This window comes from Micropterus salmoides, unplaced genomic scaffold, assembly GCF_014851395.1.
Source record: "Micropterus salmoides isolate LMB-PRFRI ecotype aquatic unplaced genomic scaffold, ASM1485139v1 Ms_hic_scaffold_23, whole genome shotgun sequence".
NCBI lineage: Eukaryota > Metazoa > Chordata > Actinopteri > Centrarchiformes > Centrarchidae > Micropterus > Micropterus salmoides.
In genome coordinates this window covers 21,086,125-21,105,867 of record NW_024041484.1, presented here as the reverse complement: position 1 = coordinate 21,105,867, position 19,743 = coordinate 21,086,125, and the positions used below count along the sequence as shown (strand labels likewise).

At 36.6% G+C, this 19,743-nt stretch overlaps 1 protein-coding gene across 1 annotated transcript; it reads left to right on the top strand.

The window, feature by feature from the left end:
* The first annotated feature begins 3,676 nt into the window (after positions 1-3,676).
* Positions 3,677-19,342, top strand: LOC119918077 (CD9 antigen-like). Its single transcript, XM_038738601.1, has 8 exons — positions 3,677-3,901; positions 10,665-10,767; positions 14,070-14,167; positions 15,764-15,838; positions 15,953-16,060; positions 17,351-17,437; positions 17,688-17,771; positions 18,857-19,342. Exons 1-8 carry the CDS (start codon positions 3,833-3,835, stop codon positions 18,914-18,916), a joined length of 684 nt encoding a protein of 227 aa, XP_038594529.1. The 5' UTR covers positions 3,677-3,832; the 3' UTR covers positions 18,917-19,342.
* Positions 19,343-19,743: the final 401 nt, after the last annotated feature.

Genomic DNA, 19,743 nt, shown 5'->3' with positions numbered 1-19,743 from the left:
TTTACCAAAATAATAGGAACACTTTGAAAGAGTGCATATAGAGAGGAAATTTCTTTGAGATTCTTTACTCTAAGTGTCTTATAAAAGTATAATTAGCAAAAAAAAAAGGTCCTACAAAAGAAAATAATTGAGCAAAACAGCTTCAATGGAGTCCCTTTCCCACCAAAATACACAAAAAACTTTTATACATAAACAGACAGGATGTGACAGTATATCTCATGATCCATGTTAGCTGAGTTTGGTAGATCTCTAATGTCCAGACAGACTAGCCAGTCAGTCTCACCGTAATTGGTCTGTTTTCCACATCACAAAAAATACGGTTCACATGAACACAGAAGATATCTGTCTGCCTATTTCTGCAAATGCATTCTCCTCACTTTTCTTAAAGTTGTCAAAGTTCAATGATAAATGAAACGCCAATGAAATTATTCAAATGGTAAATCATGCAGTTGAACCAGGCTAAACAGAGTAAAATACAAAAAACAGGCAAAATACATGATAAGCATTAGACACATTTGTACCATATATCAAAATCAAATTAAATTAATTCCTTAAAATACTTTTTCATAATGTCATACTATCATCAAACTTTGTCATATAGGATCAAACCATTTCTTTAACATTAAAGCAAGGTTATAATCACATCAAACTACTTAAACCAAGTAATTATAAATCAATTAATACCTGTAATATGATTTCTATATGATACATTTCTTAAGGTTAACCAAAAATGTAAAAAAAGATATCATGAAATTGTTGGTTGATCTCAAACCAATCTGACCAAATTGGTTTGAGATCAACCAACAGCGCCAACTCAACTCAGCTATGTTTCACACAGACACTCAGTCTTTCCATGCTGCATGCATAACACCTTTGAACTTGGCACCGTTACACAGATACGTAAATACAATTCAGCCCCCCCCCACTACACTACACACACCACTTTATCAGTAACACAGATCTCTTTGTCTTCTTTTTTTTCTTATTGAATTGTAGTTTCTTTGATCTCGCGTGTTTTTGCTTTGTTCATTTTGTAAATAAAATGCTTGTGTATATACATGCTGGTTTCTTTTAATATTGCATAACAATCAATATATTACCAACCTACGCTGCATAGAACTCCAAATCCTTCAACCCACTATCTACTGATGGTAATTTTGTTATAGCTAGTAATTTAATTATGAAACGAAATTCCTAATTTCTATTTTAGTATATTTAATGAGACTGAATTAACAAATTGGCTAACAATTTCTCTTGTTTCAAGAGTGGTTTCCCTAAGAGAAGATAGTACTGCCAACAGAGCCTTCAACACACAGGGTGAAAAGAGGTGCTGCATAAAGGGGCTGGAAGACAAAAATATGGTGTAAAATTATATCATGTAAACCTATTCTGGCACACACCCCTATATAAAATTATTAATCTGAAAATAAACATTATATTTAATAAAGAAGTCAGAAGATTTCATGTGTTTGTAGCTAACTGTGTGGAACCTTTTATATACAGTCTACGTGTGGAACGCATCAAGCAAAGACTGCACAATAAAAGTATGTGACTTCTGAAGAGAATCCAGCAGATCATGCCTCAAGAAGTCTTGCAGCAGAGCAACTTGTAGCTATTAACTGATTCAAGGGCAGAGACTTAACTGGGCAGAAAGGGCTACAGGGATCCAGGGATCCAGGGATGCAGCAAAAAATGCTCAAAATACTCAACTCTAGATGGAAAAGCAAAGTGCATCTCTAAACCTGTTCACCTGGATTTGCCCATTCAGAACACAGTTACACCGCTGGAAGCAGACTGAACACTCCAGCATCTTCTACTCGCTCTTTCCACCAGTCCTGAAATTGAGCCATAAGTAAATAACATTTTCAAATGAATGTTTATATGCAGTTTGTTTCTCTAAGCCAGCTTAAGAAATCACATTTGGTGGAAGTGTAACTACCACACATTCGTAGTTAATTTATTTATTTATGGTTACCTTCCTTTTTAGATTTCTACCTGTAAAAATAGGAGATCCTAGAGGCTGAACTAATTACTATCGATCTGGTTTCCCGTCCATGATTAATAAAGGTATGCGAAGTGCAAAAAACATAGCATGAGAAAAACTCTCCAAGCTAAGTAAATATTAGGCACATATAAGTATATCTGGATATAGATTAACCAAGTAGAAGGAAGACGAGGAGGAAGTGTTCAAGATCGGTACATGAATGGCTCAATGTGATGTAGTGTAAAATCCTAGAAAGGCGTACAGACCATTTACTTTTGTACATGGTTTTCTTGTGACATGTTTCAAGTTCACATAACTTGTGTTAATTATGTAGCGGCACAAATTGTGAATTCAAGACAAACATAGATGTCATTTATTGTATCTTTTTATTTTTCCTCTCTTTCCACCAGAGGTGTTGTCGCCCAGAATTCTTCCATTCTTCCATGTTTTCACCTCATACCACCCCACCCCACCATTGTAAAGTCTGTGAAGCAACAGTAAATTACCTCTACTTTTATGAACCAAAACTCACAGCAACTCTATCAACTGTCTTGTTTTCTGTTGCTATTTGTCTAACTGAATCATCACCTCATCCATTTCACTCTTTTTTCCTCCTATAAGTCAATGAGCTACAGTTATAAATGTTTTATGATTATTACTACTAACAATTTTAACAGTAATGGGGGGTCTGGGGGTCACATTTTGAGAATAAAGTCATAATATTTTAACATATCTACCTCTCCTGTACTCTTCTGTACATTACATTATTGTTCTGCAGATATGGTAGGACCCCTTACACCGTTTGACAGACACAGAACCCGTTTGGGGCTGTACTGGATCAGACGAGCACGCTGCTCTTCATCGGAGGTGGCAAACGGAAAACGAGAACATTGCGATCAGGCAGAAATCTCATCACAAATCTACATGTTAAGCCGCTACAGAGGGAAGCATCCTGCAGCAGAGAGGCAGTCCCAGACAGAGCAAAGGTGTCTGTGTCGCGGTCATTGACTAGACAGTGACCGACAACATTTAAACATTAAAATATTTTAAAGTTGTGATCAAAATTATTGCTGTGGACAATTTAGTAGTCGCTGACAAGTCCTGAAGTTGTAACCAACGTGCGCGCTCTCTTCTTTTGCTTTTCTCTGTTCACTCTAAATGCACGTAACCGTTTACATGTCACATGAACTTCAAACAAAATGTAGTAGTATTATTGCGAGTATAGCCTCCATTTTTCCAAGACCTGCAAGAAAGGCTGTAACATATCAATACCAAAAATTGTTTTGTTGTTGTTGTTTTTGAGCTACATTCAGGGCGACAGTCCAAATGTTCAGGGCTGAAGCCCTGGAAAAATGACAGGTGACGGCAATTCTTTCTTCCTGGAAGTGGAAGGAAGGAAGTGGAAAGAAAGCAATACACAGTATATCTGTGTGAGAATGTGGTTTAGCTGTGTCTGCCTTCTTTCTAAGAAAACAGGAACTAATGCAAGAAAAAAAACAGTACCACACAGAATGGTCCAGGAGACAGACACACACACACACACACACACACACACACACACAAACACAAACACAACACACACACACACACAGTCAACTTGTCTGCCTTAGAGACAAATAAGACTCCAGGTATAAAGGTCAGACTCACACTTAGTGAGTTCTTCTTCTTTGCTTGATGCCTGGTGAACCCCAATGCATTTGTAATAAGCTGAGGCTTCTGATTACAATTGTCTCTGACTACTTGATAAAGCAAAGTTGATCCCACAAGGACACATAGAGCATCAGTGAGAGATTTCCAGATATTTAACAAATTAATAACTAGTTAACGCCATTAAAACACATAGCAGGGATGACGGCTCTGACTTGGTGGGAAGTGTGCATCAAGTATGCCTTCATCGTCTTTAATTTCATCTTCTGGGTAAGTCACATATTCAAGAATTGAATGAGACTGTTATCTAACAACTTCATGTGTTTTTGAAATGAGTTTAAACTCATTTTGTGCATTTATTTTTTTTTTTTTTACAAAGCATTGAATCATTATAACAAAGGGCATTGAATATTATTGTATGTGTGGACAGTATGGTTGGGAATGTTTTACAATCACGATGCCGGCTCAACGTCGTGAACCCAAGTGGATAGTGGGTTATGTTTTTAAAAGCTGAATGAACTGGATATGGAAGATGTTATTTAACCTTCAAATACTGGGATTGTGTTTTCTTACTACTTTTACATTACCTTTATATTTGTGTTCCCGCTTGTCAATAGTAATAGTTAGTGTGTTGGTCCATGATACACTGCCAGTTTACAGCTCTGCAGAGATTCTCTTGTATTTTACCATTCTTTCCTGCTGTCCTCCCGTTTAAAAACTTTCCCGTAAATCTCCCTTATTTCTAATCTTTCTAATGAAATCATAACTGCAGGGACTATTTGACATGTTTGCAACATTCCCCTCCAGTAAAGCAGGTGGCAGTGTGTACAACATCAGCTGTAACAGCAACGGAAACTCTATGGCACCGGGTTATTCATTGAGCTAAACACAGATAGAGAATATCTTTTTTGGCACAATCAGGACACACAAGCACACATCATTCAAAATATTCTACTAAACAACAAAAATGCATGTGTAGTCAAAAAATTGGGTCCAAGGTGGGCCCCTGTCAACGGTGGGCCTGTGCTGCTGCACCCGCCTTTCACAGAAAATACCAAACCTGTAATGTGTTTTTCTACACAGCGTAACATAATTTTGTCCAATCTGTAGTCACATTTTCAAAACTCTAAACACAATTAGCTCAACATCAGTCTGTTCAGGACCATACCATTAACACAATTCATGTTGTTTCCACAGAAAATGATATCAGTTAATCTACAATGCTTAGCTTTACGTACAAGCCTACCCAACACCAAAACAATGGATGTTTTTTGTCTTATTTACAAATGCTAGCAGAACACAACATTAAATTAATTAATTTTCAAAACCTTAAATAATATATAAAGTCTCTACTTCTGCTACAATAGCAGCTCAAGATCTATACTGAAACAGCTGATAAGCATTTCTGAATGAACATATCATTGAAACATTGAGAAACAGCTGATTTATTGTAACTTGGGTATAAAAAAAAAAAGATCATCACAGCAAGTTCCAGTCTCAACTAGAGACATAAAGAGGTGTTGAATTTCTTTCAATTACATAGAAAATGCAGCAAAAAGGGAACTTTCTGGAGTTGCATTCATCCAGTGTGGATACAGAACAACACGGAAAGGAGAAGAACAGTTAGGGGCCACAGAGAGGAGTAGTTGAACCAGGGTAAGTGTTTCTATCAGGATGTATAGTGAGAGATGTGTGATGTGGATGAAAACGTGACCAAACGCTGAAAATTTCTTTTTTTTTCAATTTACTCATTTGGCAAAGCGACCTTCATTTGAGGAACAACATCCAAGCATCAATAAAGTATCAATACAGCAAGAGATCTACAAGTGACAATGAATAATAGTAAGAAAGACAGTATTAGCACGTAAAGCATCAATGGGGTATATACCTTAGGAAAGAAGTGAGAGTTAATAAACAGTGCATTTGATACAAGAGAATTGTAATGAGTTAGCAGAAGAAGAGCACAGGAAGTGCATGATAGAGGTTAGTGGTGTTATAAGAGGAAGTGTGTTCGGGAGAGATTAGTTTTAAGAGCTTCTTGTAGTTAGAGAGGAACGCCCCTGCTCTGATGGCATGCTTGTTCTACCATCGTGGTGTCACAGGGATGACAGAGCAAGACGGCATTCGTTGGAGTAGAAGGAACATAAACATACTTGACAATATGGATTGGATCTCATGATCAAATGCAATTACGAACTTTTATTTTAAAATTATTTGTTAGTCTGTTTAGGTTGGAAACATTTAATGTACACATTTCTCTTAGTACAAAAATCCAAACTCATCACACTTGTAACCGAGCCCGTCTTTCATTCAAACCACACAAGCATTGATTTAAAACATATACGTTTCCCATGAAATGTCATGAGAAACTAATGGTTTAATCACCAAAACACAACATAATGACATCTTTTCAGTTTAGTCATTTTAACTATCTGTGAATCTTAACAAACAATGCAAGATATATTCAAATCTTCTCAGAAGTGCTTGAAGTATGCTACAGAATACTGTAAAAGACAGATTACACAGTTTTCATATTAGGCAATGCACTTACATTATCCAACATTTACAGAATCTATCATTTCCATAATATCTATCCTAAATGTAATCAAGTTGTGATCAATGAAGAGATCTTCTACAATCACTGATGCAAGAAAGAAACTTTACTGTATTACTGAATTTCTAGTGTTCAAGACCCTTTTTACAGTATGTGGTTACCAACTGTGTTTACCACCACGTAGGGCTGGACAATATGGCCAAAAATGTTATTACGATAAAAAGTTTCATATCCTTCAGTATCGACAATTCTCACGATAATCGTTATTTCTTTCGAGTTTAAAGGCTGATTTTTGCTCCTGAGTGAAAGTTGAAGAAACCTGATGGTTAATTGTGGTTTAAACTATTCTTCATGGTCAACAGTGGATCGCTTCACAAATCTGAGGTAGAACATTCAAAACAATTCTGATATTATGATAAAATCTTTGTCAACAAATATGCATGAGTGAAATTACGTGAAAGGTTTTTTCGGTCCTTTTTCCTCAACAAAATAAACATCTTAATAAAAAAAAATTAAGTCCTAATTCGTTTATGATTTAAGTGAATAAAGTCAAACATTTATTTATATTGTTACATAACATTTGTTATATTGTTATTGAAAGAAATATATTGTGATAATTATTGTTATTGCTTTATTGTCCAGCCCTACCACCACGAGAAATTAGCTATGTAATTCAAATCATGTAGTGTATTTTACAGTATTGTACATACTGTAGTCATTGAAGTGGTCCTTTGTGGGTGATTGTTACGTGGTGCACTAAGCTTATAGCACTAAGGTTGTAGGTTTGAATCCCACTGAGGTCAACTTCAAAATCTCATGCCTCAGGGTGGTGATTCTGAAGTTTTGAATCTGAACATTTAAGGCTAAGGAAACAACAATATACATGTTTATTAAGCAAATGTTTCAGCAATGATCAATGAGGAACAATTAGCATTGTGACATTAAAAGGTATTTCAACAATAGAGAAGAAAATCTTAACAATGTATTTCAATGCGAAGCATGTCTTTCTACATGTTTTTGTTGTACCGAGTCAATGTCAGATGTACTTGTGAAAAACGGTCCCTTTTGATGATCTGTTGTATTTTTAAGAGTGGTGAAATATGTGGTGAAATATGTGTGAATTGTACCAAAGGGACATATATGGAAGACATATCAGGATATAATTTACATCAATAATATGTGCAGTTGATCTTACATACGTAGCATGTGTCTTTGTAAACGTGAAAGTATTACAAATCAACATTAAAAACTGAAATAATAGCAGGGTGCGCTAATATTTCAGCTAGTTATATACATCAGACTGGTACATATGGATAATGTAATGGACATTGACCAATGGCAGTTTGACGTGTGTTTGTATTACAATGCTGACAAGAGTATTTGCATTAATTTCATGTTAACCAAACATTTGTTTTATAGACAGGTTTAATATTTATTTTATGACTTTGCCTGAGTCTGAGTGTTCTGAATACCTTAATTAGTCAAGGTTGACCGGCACACCTGTCAACATTAGGATTTGAAAATAAGGGAAATATTCAGCCAAACTGTGAATCATTTTTCATTACTTTCGCACAAAAAGCATAACCACTTTCTCCAAAATCCCTTAACTCTTTTCTAATTTACCCCACCATCTGCAAAACACTACACAGTCTCTGCAGCACATTTTTCAAATGCTAACACACTGTGTCTAAAACTGTTAAAAACAAATTCAAACAGAGTGATGGCAAGTGTCCTGCATCTTTGCAATGACCAGACTAAAATATATAGAAAATCATAGCAGAATATTTACGCACATAAATTTAATGTTTACGTCTGTGTGTGTGGATAATTGTGTGCAATGTTTAGAACAAAGTGTGGTTTGGGTCTGCATTCTGAGTTTAAAATAGGAAACATGATGGTACATGATGTTCAGGTTGTGGTTATTGTGTCTCAAGTACCAGTGTTACTGCTTAAAGATTTTCTATATACATACACTTTTTCCACATACACTTCACTGCTGCAGTATAGCTTTTCTCACTTGTTTACGCAGTAACACTGGTACTCAGACACAATAACCACAGCCTGTACATCATGTACCTACATCCTGACCCATGTCTGCTAAAATACAAGCACATTTCCTTCTTTACACTTTGCACGCAGTTCTTAACCACACTTTGTTCAAAACACTAAACACAGTTCCCCATGCATATAGATATAAACATAAAAATGTACGTACATGTTCTGCTAAGAGTTTCTATATAGTTCGGAGTGGTTACTGAGAAATTCAGGACATTTACAATCATTCTTTTCTGAATGTGTTTTCAACAGTTTGGACACAGTATGTTAGCATCTGTAAAATATGCTGCAGATACATAGTGTTTTGCAGTAATGAGGAAATAGTTCATGGATTTTAGAGAAAGTCGTCATTGAATGCATTTTGTGTAAAAGCAAGGAAAAACGTTTTACAGTTTGGTCCACATAAACTTCTGTTTCGCAGACTATGTGAATAATTTTGACAATGCGACTTCAGTTTTGACCAAATGCAAGTTAGCAATTGAAGAAAACTGTAAATCGTTCATTTTAGAATAAGAATAACATATTTTCATTTTGTAGACTGTACTAAAGTGTATCTAACAAAAATGAAATCAATAACGCAGAAATGTCCTTCAATATCCTTTATTTCATTGCACATAGTAATTTACTTGAGAAAAATAAAAAGTTGAAACAAAAACTAAAATTTCACTGCTGCAGTACAGATTTTCTCACTTGTTTACGCAGTAACACTGGTACGTAGACACAAAAATCACACCCAGTACATCATGTACCTACATCCTGACCCAAGTCTGCTAAAATACAAGCACATTTCCTGCTTTACACTTAGCATGCAGTTCTTAACCACACTTTGTTCAAAACACTAAACATAGTTCCCCACGCATATAGATATAAATATAGAATGTACGTACATGTTCTGCTAAGAGTTTCTATATAGTTCATTGTGGTTACTGAGTAATGCAGGACTTTTGCCATCATTCTGTCTGAATGTCTTTTTTCACAGTTTTGGACACAGTGTGTTAGCATCTGTCAAATATGCTGCAGATACAAAGAGTTTTGCAATAATGAGGAAAGAGTTTTGGTGCAACTTGAATGCCTATTTTGTGAACAGTTTGGTCCACATACACACATTCGCAAATTCGCTGACTGTGTGAAGAGTTTTGACAATGCAGGTTAGCAACTGAAAATGTATTACTTACGTGTTACTATGTTCTTTTCGTTTCACACTAGTGTAAGCCTAATATTAATTCCAGTTGAAGCATTTTCAGTTTTGTGGTTTGTTTTCATTCATTAAATCCGCGCACAAGAACAACTGGTCTCTAATGAATTAATGCTGAGTACTAACTTGTCAATAATCATAACCATTCATGCAGAAAAATTACTGTAGGTTGAAGCCTTTTTTAGGTTGAAGCCTTTACTTGCACAATATGCTTATAAATCATTTTTCAGATTCACGTGCATCTATTTTTAGGGGCATACGCGAGTGAAATAGTCTGTAGAGCACTGCATCATCCATCCTTCCCTACTTGCGCTGCTGCTGCTGCTCATCCTCTTCCTCTTCTTCTTCTTCTTCTTTTAATGGCGGGTACTAAGCCCAGCCCAGCTTGTCCAAGGCTAAAGTAAATTGTTGTAGTATACAGCTTTGCTCTGATTGTTATGTGACCGGTAATAGTATTTTCACATGTGTAAATGTGGAATGCCAATAGACAAAATAGTGTAGCAAAATAGAGTAATATTTACAGTTTTGCAGGAAGTGTATTATAAATTACAGAGTGAGTGTAAAGCAGAGAACATGCATTCAGTCTGGTACACTTGGTAAATGATTTGGCTACAACTGTAACCGGTCAACAGCTGTTAAAAACACTGTACTTGTACTCCATGTATTTTGTCAAGCGTGAGACAGCCATCTCACAGTAATAAGCCCCGAATAAGTACTGTAGGCCTGCAAGACGCCTCCTTTTCGCCCTGTCTCTACTTATTATTGGGAACCTGCAGTCCATTTGCAGTCTAATTATAGCCTTCTAATAAAGCGTATAATCAGTTATTTCTTCGTGAGCGCCTTGTGACTCCAAAGAACAGAAATGTACATCAGAAGCATTAAAGTGCTGCACGAGGCCTCTTGTATGTGTAAACCTACAATACCCAGTAAAGCTGATTCTGATTTTGCTCAAAGCACCACTGTGCATAAGTACAGCCTCAAAGCGCTGCTATGGCTGTAAGTCTTGTTGTTATAACATCTATAAAGACATAATAATACGTGAATTATATTCATCTCTCTGATCAGTTCAGCCACTGATGCTCAATGTTGTTTAACAGCTGCTGTCTAAATATTCTGAAAGATGTTTATCCTCATTAGCTCCATGTTCAAAGTACTGGATATGGTTTTAGAGGTGACGGAAAAGAGTTTAATTACTCTTTGTGCTTGTGAATCTTTCCTTTGTCATTCAGGTGGCAGGTACTGGAGTGCTGGTTTTGGGCATTTGGCTACGTTTTGACTCCAGGACAGCAGGACTGCTTAATGCAGAGAACTCACCTACAGTCTTCTTCACTGGTAAGGCCTTTGACAAAAAGCTGCCTAGTTGCACCTACGATACAAGTTGGTGGAAACAACCTTTTTTTGTGACCAAATTTTTATTTGTTTTTCATTTTCCATTTTATTTCTATTTGGGGAGTAACAATATATTAGAAAGTATAATCCTAAACTACACATAGTCCCAAATACATACAGTACATACTAGTCTCCTGTCTCATCAAAAATTGTACTAGGCCTATAAATCAACCTAAATGAAGAGACCCTCACCCCCCATCCACCCTACCCTGTGGCCTAGTCATCAACATCAACATGACATTACCCTGGTATAATTATTAATATATAAATAAAAGATAAACAAACTAAAACTAAAAATTAAGTAAACACATTTTAAAGTGAAAAGAAAAAAATTGTGTTGTTCAATTTTCCTTTTAGACAGGCTAAACTGTAACTGTTCGAAAACTAGATCAGTGATTTCACCTTTTACTTCGGTAGAGAAATACCATGTATTGTCTCGGTCTTCATTCCTCGTGCTCTTCCTATTGATACTTCCAGCAAGAGAATATTACAAAATTAGGAATTTCCATCTAACAATTTGTTTTTTATTACTTGAGACATGGAATCATAAAATCCTGGACATTCCCACAACATATGCACACTATACACTAGTTACATACTAGCTACCATAAAAATTACTCTTGGGGGAAAATTAATTAAAAAAATAGAAAGTCAGGCAGCTAATGTTATTTTTCAACTTTGACCATCTATCTAAATCTTCTGTGATGGATTTAAATAGTTTTTTGATAATTATTTGTCACAGTTTGATACATAGAAGAATAAATATAGATATAAATATATGATGTCTAGGCTAAAAAGTTTAGAAACTTTTGAACGACTACATACCTCCAATAGACAACAAATAATGGCTAAATGATTCTTTTTACTCAAATATAACAGGTTCTCATAAATGGCAATCCATCCAAACAAATTAAATTAAAATATTTTTGTAAGAAAAAGAGCTGCTACTTGATGCAGCAAGAACATCAACTCAGTCTCTTAGTTGTCACCAGTCCGGATCTATAACACTTGAATATGATAATAAAAGTAAACATTAGACATAAGACATGTCTGACTACCATCATAGTATGATTTGAAATTTAAAAATACAGTGTATATCTAAACAGCATTCTAGTGAAGGTAAAAACAGATTTAATTTTCATTTATGACCTATTTTTTGTTTTTTACCTTTACGCCCTTCGTTATCACTGACCCATTTATGAAAAATATAAAGAACATGACATGTTTTTAGCCACCATGTTGCGTTAGAACAACGAGAATTGGGAAAGCTGCTTTTATTCTTTTGTGTGAGCAATGTGCTGTGAAAGAAAGTTCTGTTCTGTATTGTTGTGCTTTGTTTACTGTATGCTGGATAATATGCAATAAACCTAAGTTAGTGTCTTTAAATGCAATTCAACAACTCATATTTTCACATTATAATAATCTAACGAGTGAAATATCTTTCATAACAAATTATGAGAACTTACACATGTTTGATGTTTACCCCTTTGAATCCAGATAATTAAGAGTTTATAAGCGCGGAAACCCTGGGGTATCTAAGTTTATCGTAATATTACATAAGCATGCAGCTTGTTAAAGCATGTTATTTTTTTATTGCCTTAGAACGAGCCGTTTATATCTAAATGGGCGTTGCCATGTCGCGCCACCATGTTTCTACAGTAGTCCAAAAACTGCCTGACACATACAGATGACAAAGCGTAGGTATTTTATGTGAAAGGTACCCTTCAGCAAAACGCAGCAGTTTGCTAGTGCGTTGCAATCCTGAGGAGGCTAGGGTTACCCGGTCGACATGCATATGTTTACTGACTTACTTTTAGGCAAAAACTCATGTGATGGTTAAGGTTAGGGTAAATTGGTTCAGAGGGCTGTCAACACCTTAAACACAAACTTTGCTAGCCCCATGGAGGCGTCTCCTACAGACTTACAAATAACTACGCTTTGTCACCCTTTCTCAAATCGTCGGTATATGACGCCCTGAGATGAGAACGGGCTTGACAAACTGCTACAGAGCACATTTCGTCACTACAGTGAATACATACGAAGTAGAAGAAGAAGTAGTTGTAGTTGTTGTCGTCTGGTTTATTAGAAGTAAGAAGAGAAGTGAAATTTGGACAAATGCAGGATCACACTTAATATTTAGCACAAGAGCCGACAGAGAGTGTCGGCCACCGTAGCTTCTCTTAAGTGCTTGGAAAGGGAGTGGTGAGCAGTGACTGACTAGTTGGTTGCAATTCGCAACCCTCACCACTAGATGCCACTAAAACTTATACACTGAACCTTTAAGCTAACCACAACATGGCTTATTCTACATGGTTACCTGCTGAAATGGAACAGTTTCTTTACATGATAACAAATAATGTAGATAAATAATTAACACATGTCAAAACAAAAAACACAGATACTTACAAGACCAAAGTAAAGGTCCTATTGCTTTGAACATTTTCTGTAATGCTGCTGTCCGACAGAATCGTAATGGCCTTTTGTTTTAACTTAAAATGAAAGAGTCTAATAGCCTAACATCATAGAATGTGGATCTCTCAAATGTTTACTTGCATTTGATGATATGTTGCTGTGAAAATTACATTTAACTAATTTTACCACTATGAAGGCTATACGCACTGCTGGTCTGAAACTGGGCCAAACTGTTTAAATTTACACCACTGTTTGCCTCGATTTTGCCGGGTGGGCTAAAATCAGAGTACAGTAGCCTGTCAAATTCAGAGCTAAATCGTGGCTACAGGTCGACCATGTCAATGAAATGACACTTACAACTTGTTGATATTATTGAAATTGTTTTGCCTTGGGCCTTGGGCAAAGGTTATTATGGCTAGAATCAGAATCAGAATCAGAATCCGCTTTATTGCCAGGTATGTGTACACATACGAGGAATTCGACTCAGGATTATACATTGCTCACGATGCGCTTACTTGTACAAAAATACCATAATACAATATTAAAATAATAATAAAATAAAATCAGACACAAACTACAGTATAGACAACACTAACATACACACTATGAACAAAACAATATAGACGGGGGGTGGTCGTTGGTAAAAGTCACGGCAAATGACTTATTAAAGTTCAGGGTACCCAACAAAGTGTACATCCACTAGAAGTGTTTTAAAGTTGCATATTGACCAGCTACACTCATATTGGCCCAATATGTCCATATTGATTAGATCAGTGAAAAATACCCTGCAGTATCATTATTTTACAGCCATATCGCCTCCTACATGTCTGTAGGTGTGAATATCCTAATAGCGGCAGGGGCTCTGATGATGATCATGGGCTTCCTCGGATGCTGCGGGGCCATTAAAGAGTCGAAGTGCATGCTGGGATTGGTGAGTTCTTCATTCTTGGATGGCACAAAATTACACAACTAAGGGTCTCATTTAGAAAACTATGTGTAGAATCCTCACTAAAAGTGCATGTGCGCCAAAAAATATTCAGACTCAGATAAAACTGTAAGCAAGTTCCATTTATAAATCACAATCAACTTGAGATGTGGCGCATGTGAGGGAGCTCCATGTCCGACCATTTAAAGCCCATAGTTGCCTATAAATGGTCAGTGAAACGCCCCTCATTAATATTAATATGTACTGACTGCATGAAGGACACAAATTCTGACAGAAAAGCTACAAAACTAAATTTAACCCAGTGTGACACTGACGTTCCTTTTGGTGAAGCTGAAGCATGTTGTTTGCTGGGTAAAAAAAGCACTTTAACGCACGCTTGTGCACCGGAGGAAAGGGGCCCAGGTGCCAATTTGGATTCCCCCATTTGAAAAGAGATTAAACCAAATGCATTCCGCTTGTGTTTAAACATTTATTTAGGCTACAAAAAGAATCCATTCACTTAATGAGACTGCTGATGAGTTAAAAGAAATATGACTGGTTGTAAATGACATAAGCTGAAAGATTTACTTAATAAAATAGTGTTATATTTTCTATAACGTGTTTTTACAAGCAGCGAATCACATCCACACGCTGGCACACAGCCTTTGGCTTGATAAGGCAACGAACATGTCATAACAATAGGCTACATTAAACTATTCACTTAAAGTGTATGTATTAAAGTATTTGTGTTTATTATCTGGATCTTTTTGTGCGCTGCAAATAATCTTAAATATTTTCTTTTACAAACTTCAGGGACAGTCAATCAAACGGGTGTTTGTTTATTCAGAAAGGCTTTAAGCCTACAATACTCAGAGGTAATATTTCGACTTATTTTACACAATAGTAAGCCTATGTATTTCAAACCATTTCATTCTTCTGCCATGGGAGTCGGTATTTCTCATTTCTCCAGTATATGTGAGTTTGCACATTCTCCCGTCAAGTGTGTTTTTCATAGGTTACAACCTTTGCTTGGAAAGTGGCGTCCGCACCTTTCCAGCCCTGTTAGGTCGAAACAACGTTTATAAATGAGGTCCCTGGTGACCAGCTGCTGAAGGTGCACAGGGGTCTTTAAGAGACTTTCTGTACTACAACATTTGTAATGTGAACAGTATTTTTTTATTCTCTGGTTTGAACCCGCCTCGCAACAGTAGTTGAATCAAATCATCAGCTTAGGCTACTTGACGTGCAGGTTCACACAAGGTGTGGTTGAGATTTGGGCAGAAGTTCAATCAAAGCTGACCTTAACAACCACGGCCTGAATGACAGTTCTTGTATTTCCAGTTTATCTAAACTAGTCGTCACCATTATAATTGTCTAGAGTTAAACAGTCCTGTAACAGATAAACCTTCAAACTCCTGGATCTGTCACTCCAAACCAGTCTTCCTGAATCATGTTTCATGTTTCACCTGTACCGGAAATAACAAGCCCCCACCAACCGCCCACTTAGTAGCTAGGAATATTTACACTGTGTTAAATATTAAAATGCATGTGATTCTAACCAGTAAACAAGCAGACTTAACTAATTAAATCTCTCTCGTTTAGTTCTTCCTCTTCCTGATCATCATCTTTGCTGTGGAAGTGTCTGCTGGGATCTGGGGCCTCTCCAACAAGGACAGGGTACACGACACATACACACACACACATTTTGGATTTGCTGTTGGTTGGCAGAGTCGGCATTCAGTCAGTAATTTTAAATTGAGTTTGTATTTATTTTTTTGACTGTTTCTTCAGGTGGTGAAGGAAGTTACGGCGTTCTATAATCAGACTTACTCCAAATCCAAATCCACATCCACCACACAGGGAGCACTGAACGAGACCCTGCGTGTCATCCACCTTGGAGTGAGAATACACATACACACACCCCTGATCGCCTGTGGATTTATTAGCTCTCTTTTGCTTCTACTCCTTATATTATTCTGAAATTCTGAACCATAACTGAAATTGGAGCATCTTGGTTATTACAGCTAGAAGCAAAAGTATTTTTTAGCACTTGTGTGCACTCATGTTTACAGAATATCACAATGTATCTGTCTTTTGGCTCTGGACTGATTTTTAGCCATGTTAGTGGCTAATTAACTATCACTGGGTGTACTGGTTTGTGACCAGATACCTGCAAAACTAAAACATTTGCCATCAACCTCAGCTCAACCTTGTGGTTTTACTGCAAATTTGCAAATGTTAGAAAGCTTACACACTAAACTAAGATGTTAATTAAACATGGCAAACATCATACATTTAGCATGCTGATGTTAGCATTTATATCAAAGCAATGCTGTGCTTAAGTACAGAGTGACAGCTGCTAGCATGGCTTTAGACTCTTTTTTAAATTCAAAGTTGCGTGTTTTGAAGAGTGAACATTTATTTGGCAAGATAGTGGTTTTGCACTGTTTTTAGTTGTCACATTTTGGCCTTTTCACGTGCAGCAAAAAACAAACACAAGAGGACACAGTTCAACATGCCTTTGATTTTTACACCTTTTTAGATTAAAATTTAGGCTGAATGTGTATAGAAGATTTTATTAGACTAACCCACAGAAAACAATCCACAAATGTGTACTGTGATGTGCAAATATTTCACTTTTTACAAATATGTATTTTTACATTTGTGATGTACAAAATCATATCCACAAAAAATCAGATGACTTCTACACACAAAACAGTTTTTGCGCATTTGCAGATTGCTTTCTACAAATTTGTGGGTCACGTTACATTTGTGACTTCCTTTTTATGCATTTGTGGAATTTGTACCACAGAGATCTGTAAACAGAGATCTGTAAGTGTGAGAGCAGTTTATTGGCTACTCCAGCAGGTGGCGGTAGCTGCATTATATACAGTCTATGATTGCCTCCCATGAGTTGTAAGAATATTCACTGCAGTCCCCAGGATCAACTGTAGGAGACAACCACTTCTGCTTCTGCTGGACCACTGGACTCTACTCCTTCTAAACCTTTCTATACAAGTGTATATACTTTACTACTGAATACTTTATCAATAAAATCTTCATAGATGTGTGTTGCTAACATTGGCTGTATATACTGAGTGGAAGATATAAGATTATTAAATGTCTGACGTCAGGATTTCATCTTGGAGGAACTAAAGTTGTGGACGTGGCCTTGTTTCCTGTTCACAGCTCAACTGCTGCGGCCCCACAGGGATGAAGAAAGATGCTGCTGAAGATACCTGCCCCAAGAAGACAGGACAGGAGCTCATCACCACGGTAAGACAACAAACAGACGGGGTTTTTGACTGACTTACACAGGGTCTAAGCTCACATGGAGACATCATGTTGATCAGGGAGCCTCACTAATGATGAATTCTTCATACCTGTTATCATCCTGAATTAAATTTCAAAACACATTTTTAACACACCTCCTGTTTAGAAAACATGACCACAATGAGCTGTTATTATTCTGTACTGAGTAAGATTTAGTGTAAAATCATGTCTTTTCTTTTTGCTGTTCTATCAGAGCTGTCCGGACGCCATCAACGCGACGTTCTACAACAAACTGCACGTCATCGGCGGGGTCGGCCTCGGTATCGGTGTCATCATGGTGAGTCTGTGGATGAAAATCTACACTTAAAGTACTTTAAAATCTACTGTAGCTTCCTTAATTAATTTTAAATATGATTAAAAACAACAAATATATAAGAGTAATCCAATTTAGAAGTCAGTAGATGTACTAATAGCTTGACTGTTGATTAAATTGCATGCAAGTCTTGTGAGCCTCATTCTTCTTTCTTCACTCATTTCTAGTCCATTCTTGACTCATTTGATTTCTATTAGAAACAGATTGAAATTTACTCTGTAGCTGCATATTTGCACTTGTTTTAAGAAAGTAAGGCTTTTAATTATAGACAGAAATTACTTGTTAAGATGGCGAATTTTCAGTGATAATCAAAGACATACGAATAACAAACACACATTTATGAATATGTTGTATAATATTGAACACTTTGACCTCTTCGGGCCTCTAAAACAGCTTCAGAAGAAACAATCTCCCAAGTTCAGAATGAGACCAGAACCCGTGTCACACGTTGATATTTGCCTTTACACCTGTTCTTTTATATAGCGCCTTTTTCTCATCTTCCTACTACTCAAAGCGTTTTACACTACATATCACATTCGGTCACACTCATCCGTTCACACACACACTGCTCATCAGAAGTCAGAAGGAGACTAACATTCATACACACTCTCAGTTTAGGGTTCAGTATCTTGCTCAAGGACACTAAAGCATGCAGACCGGAGAAGCCAGGGATCTAACCTCCCACCTTCTGGCTACTGGGCTTGCTATATTAACATTAGCTAGTGGATCTACTGAAGCATGACCAAGTTGTGGGTGCCAATTTGTAGCTTCAAAAATCCCCATGAGACACAAAATAGTCTCCTTTGAATGATTTTGTGTCTGATATGGATTTCAAATTTTTATACCGTCACATCTCTAGTTGCAAGTAGACATCTCTTCATTTTAATGGCTCCCAAGCCCAAAAGGTTGGGGGTCACTGCTTTAAGGTGCTGTCAGTAAAATAACACCGTAACTCCTGATGTTTTAAGTTTCATTTTAGCTAAAAGAAGAGTGAAGTCTAATGTGGTTTTAACTCCATGTTTCCTGTCTCCTCCTCCTCCTCGCTGCAGATCTTTGGGATGGTGTTCAGCATTATGCTCTGCTGCGCCATTATGAGGTCCACGTTCTGAACGAACACAAAATCCTGTCCATCAATCTTTAGCTTAAGTGTGCTCACTTTCCAATCCTCTACTTTAAAGTTTAAATCAGTTTAATAATCGTAACGGGCATCTCTTAGTTTGGATCCATACAGGATGGTCGTGTTGACCTGTGAGAGTATGGATACAAATGTTATTGTGTTGGATGATATTGAAGATCACTCCTATTAACTCTGTTCTTCCCTTTTTATCCCACTTTTTATTGTTTGATAATATAAACTGCAGTTTATGTAAAATGTGTTTACTGTTTTGAGTTGTAATTACAAATGAGTAAAAAAAAAGCGTGTTTTTCAATTTTGGTTACGTTAGAAGCTTTTGATTTTTATGAACTGGACTGGAGATTTCTGTTAATATTTTTGATGAAGGCAAATATTGAGAAATAAATTTACTTATAAACAATGATTTGTGTTAAACTGGGCATTTTGTAATAATGGAATAGTCAAATATTTTCTGGATGGTTTTTAAAGAGGACTGTAGAGACACTGATGTCTTAACTCTGATTATTTTGACCCAATAACTGCTTTTGACTTACAGGCAAAGTTGAAAGTCGGTTAAAGTTAATTGTAGGTTGTAACAGATCAGAAACAATAAGTTAACAAGGTCAAGTCACTTTGATTTGTATGGACCAAATTCCAAGTCAGCTCACAGTTTGAAAATCTTATTAAAGGGCCTATATGTAGTTTCCAGCGGCCACGGTGCGGTTTTGAGATCACAACCTGGTCTGTCGCTCGAACTCATGAGCGAGCATAATCCGACACACAGAGACCAGAAACTCAAGCAAACTCCCATTGCAACTTTAC

What these genes read in the sequence shown, in the direction of transcription:
- LOC119918077 (XM_038738601.1), top strand. Translation starts at nt 3,833, where the DNA reads ATGACGGCTCTGACTTGGTGGGAAGTGTGCATCAAGTATGCCTTCATC. An exon ending in ACCTACAGTCTTCTTCACTG is followed by an intron (nt 10,768 to 14,069) that starts GTAAGGCCTTTG and finishes ACATGTCTGTAG; the next exon opens with GTGTGAATATCCTAATAGCG. An exon ending in CGAAGTGCATGCTGGGATTG is followed by an intron (nt 14,168 to 15,763) that starts GTGAGTTCTTCA and finishes TCTCTCGTTTAG; the next exon opens with TTCTTCCTCTTCCTGATCAT.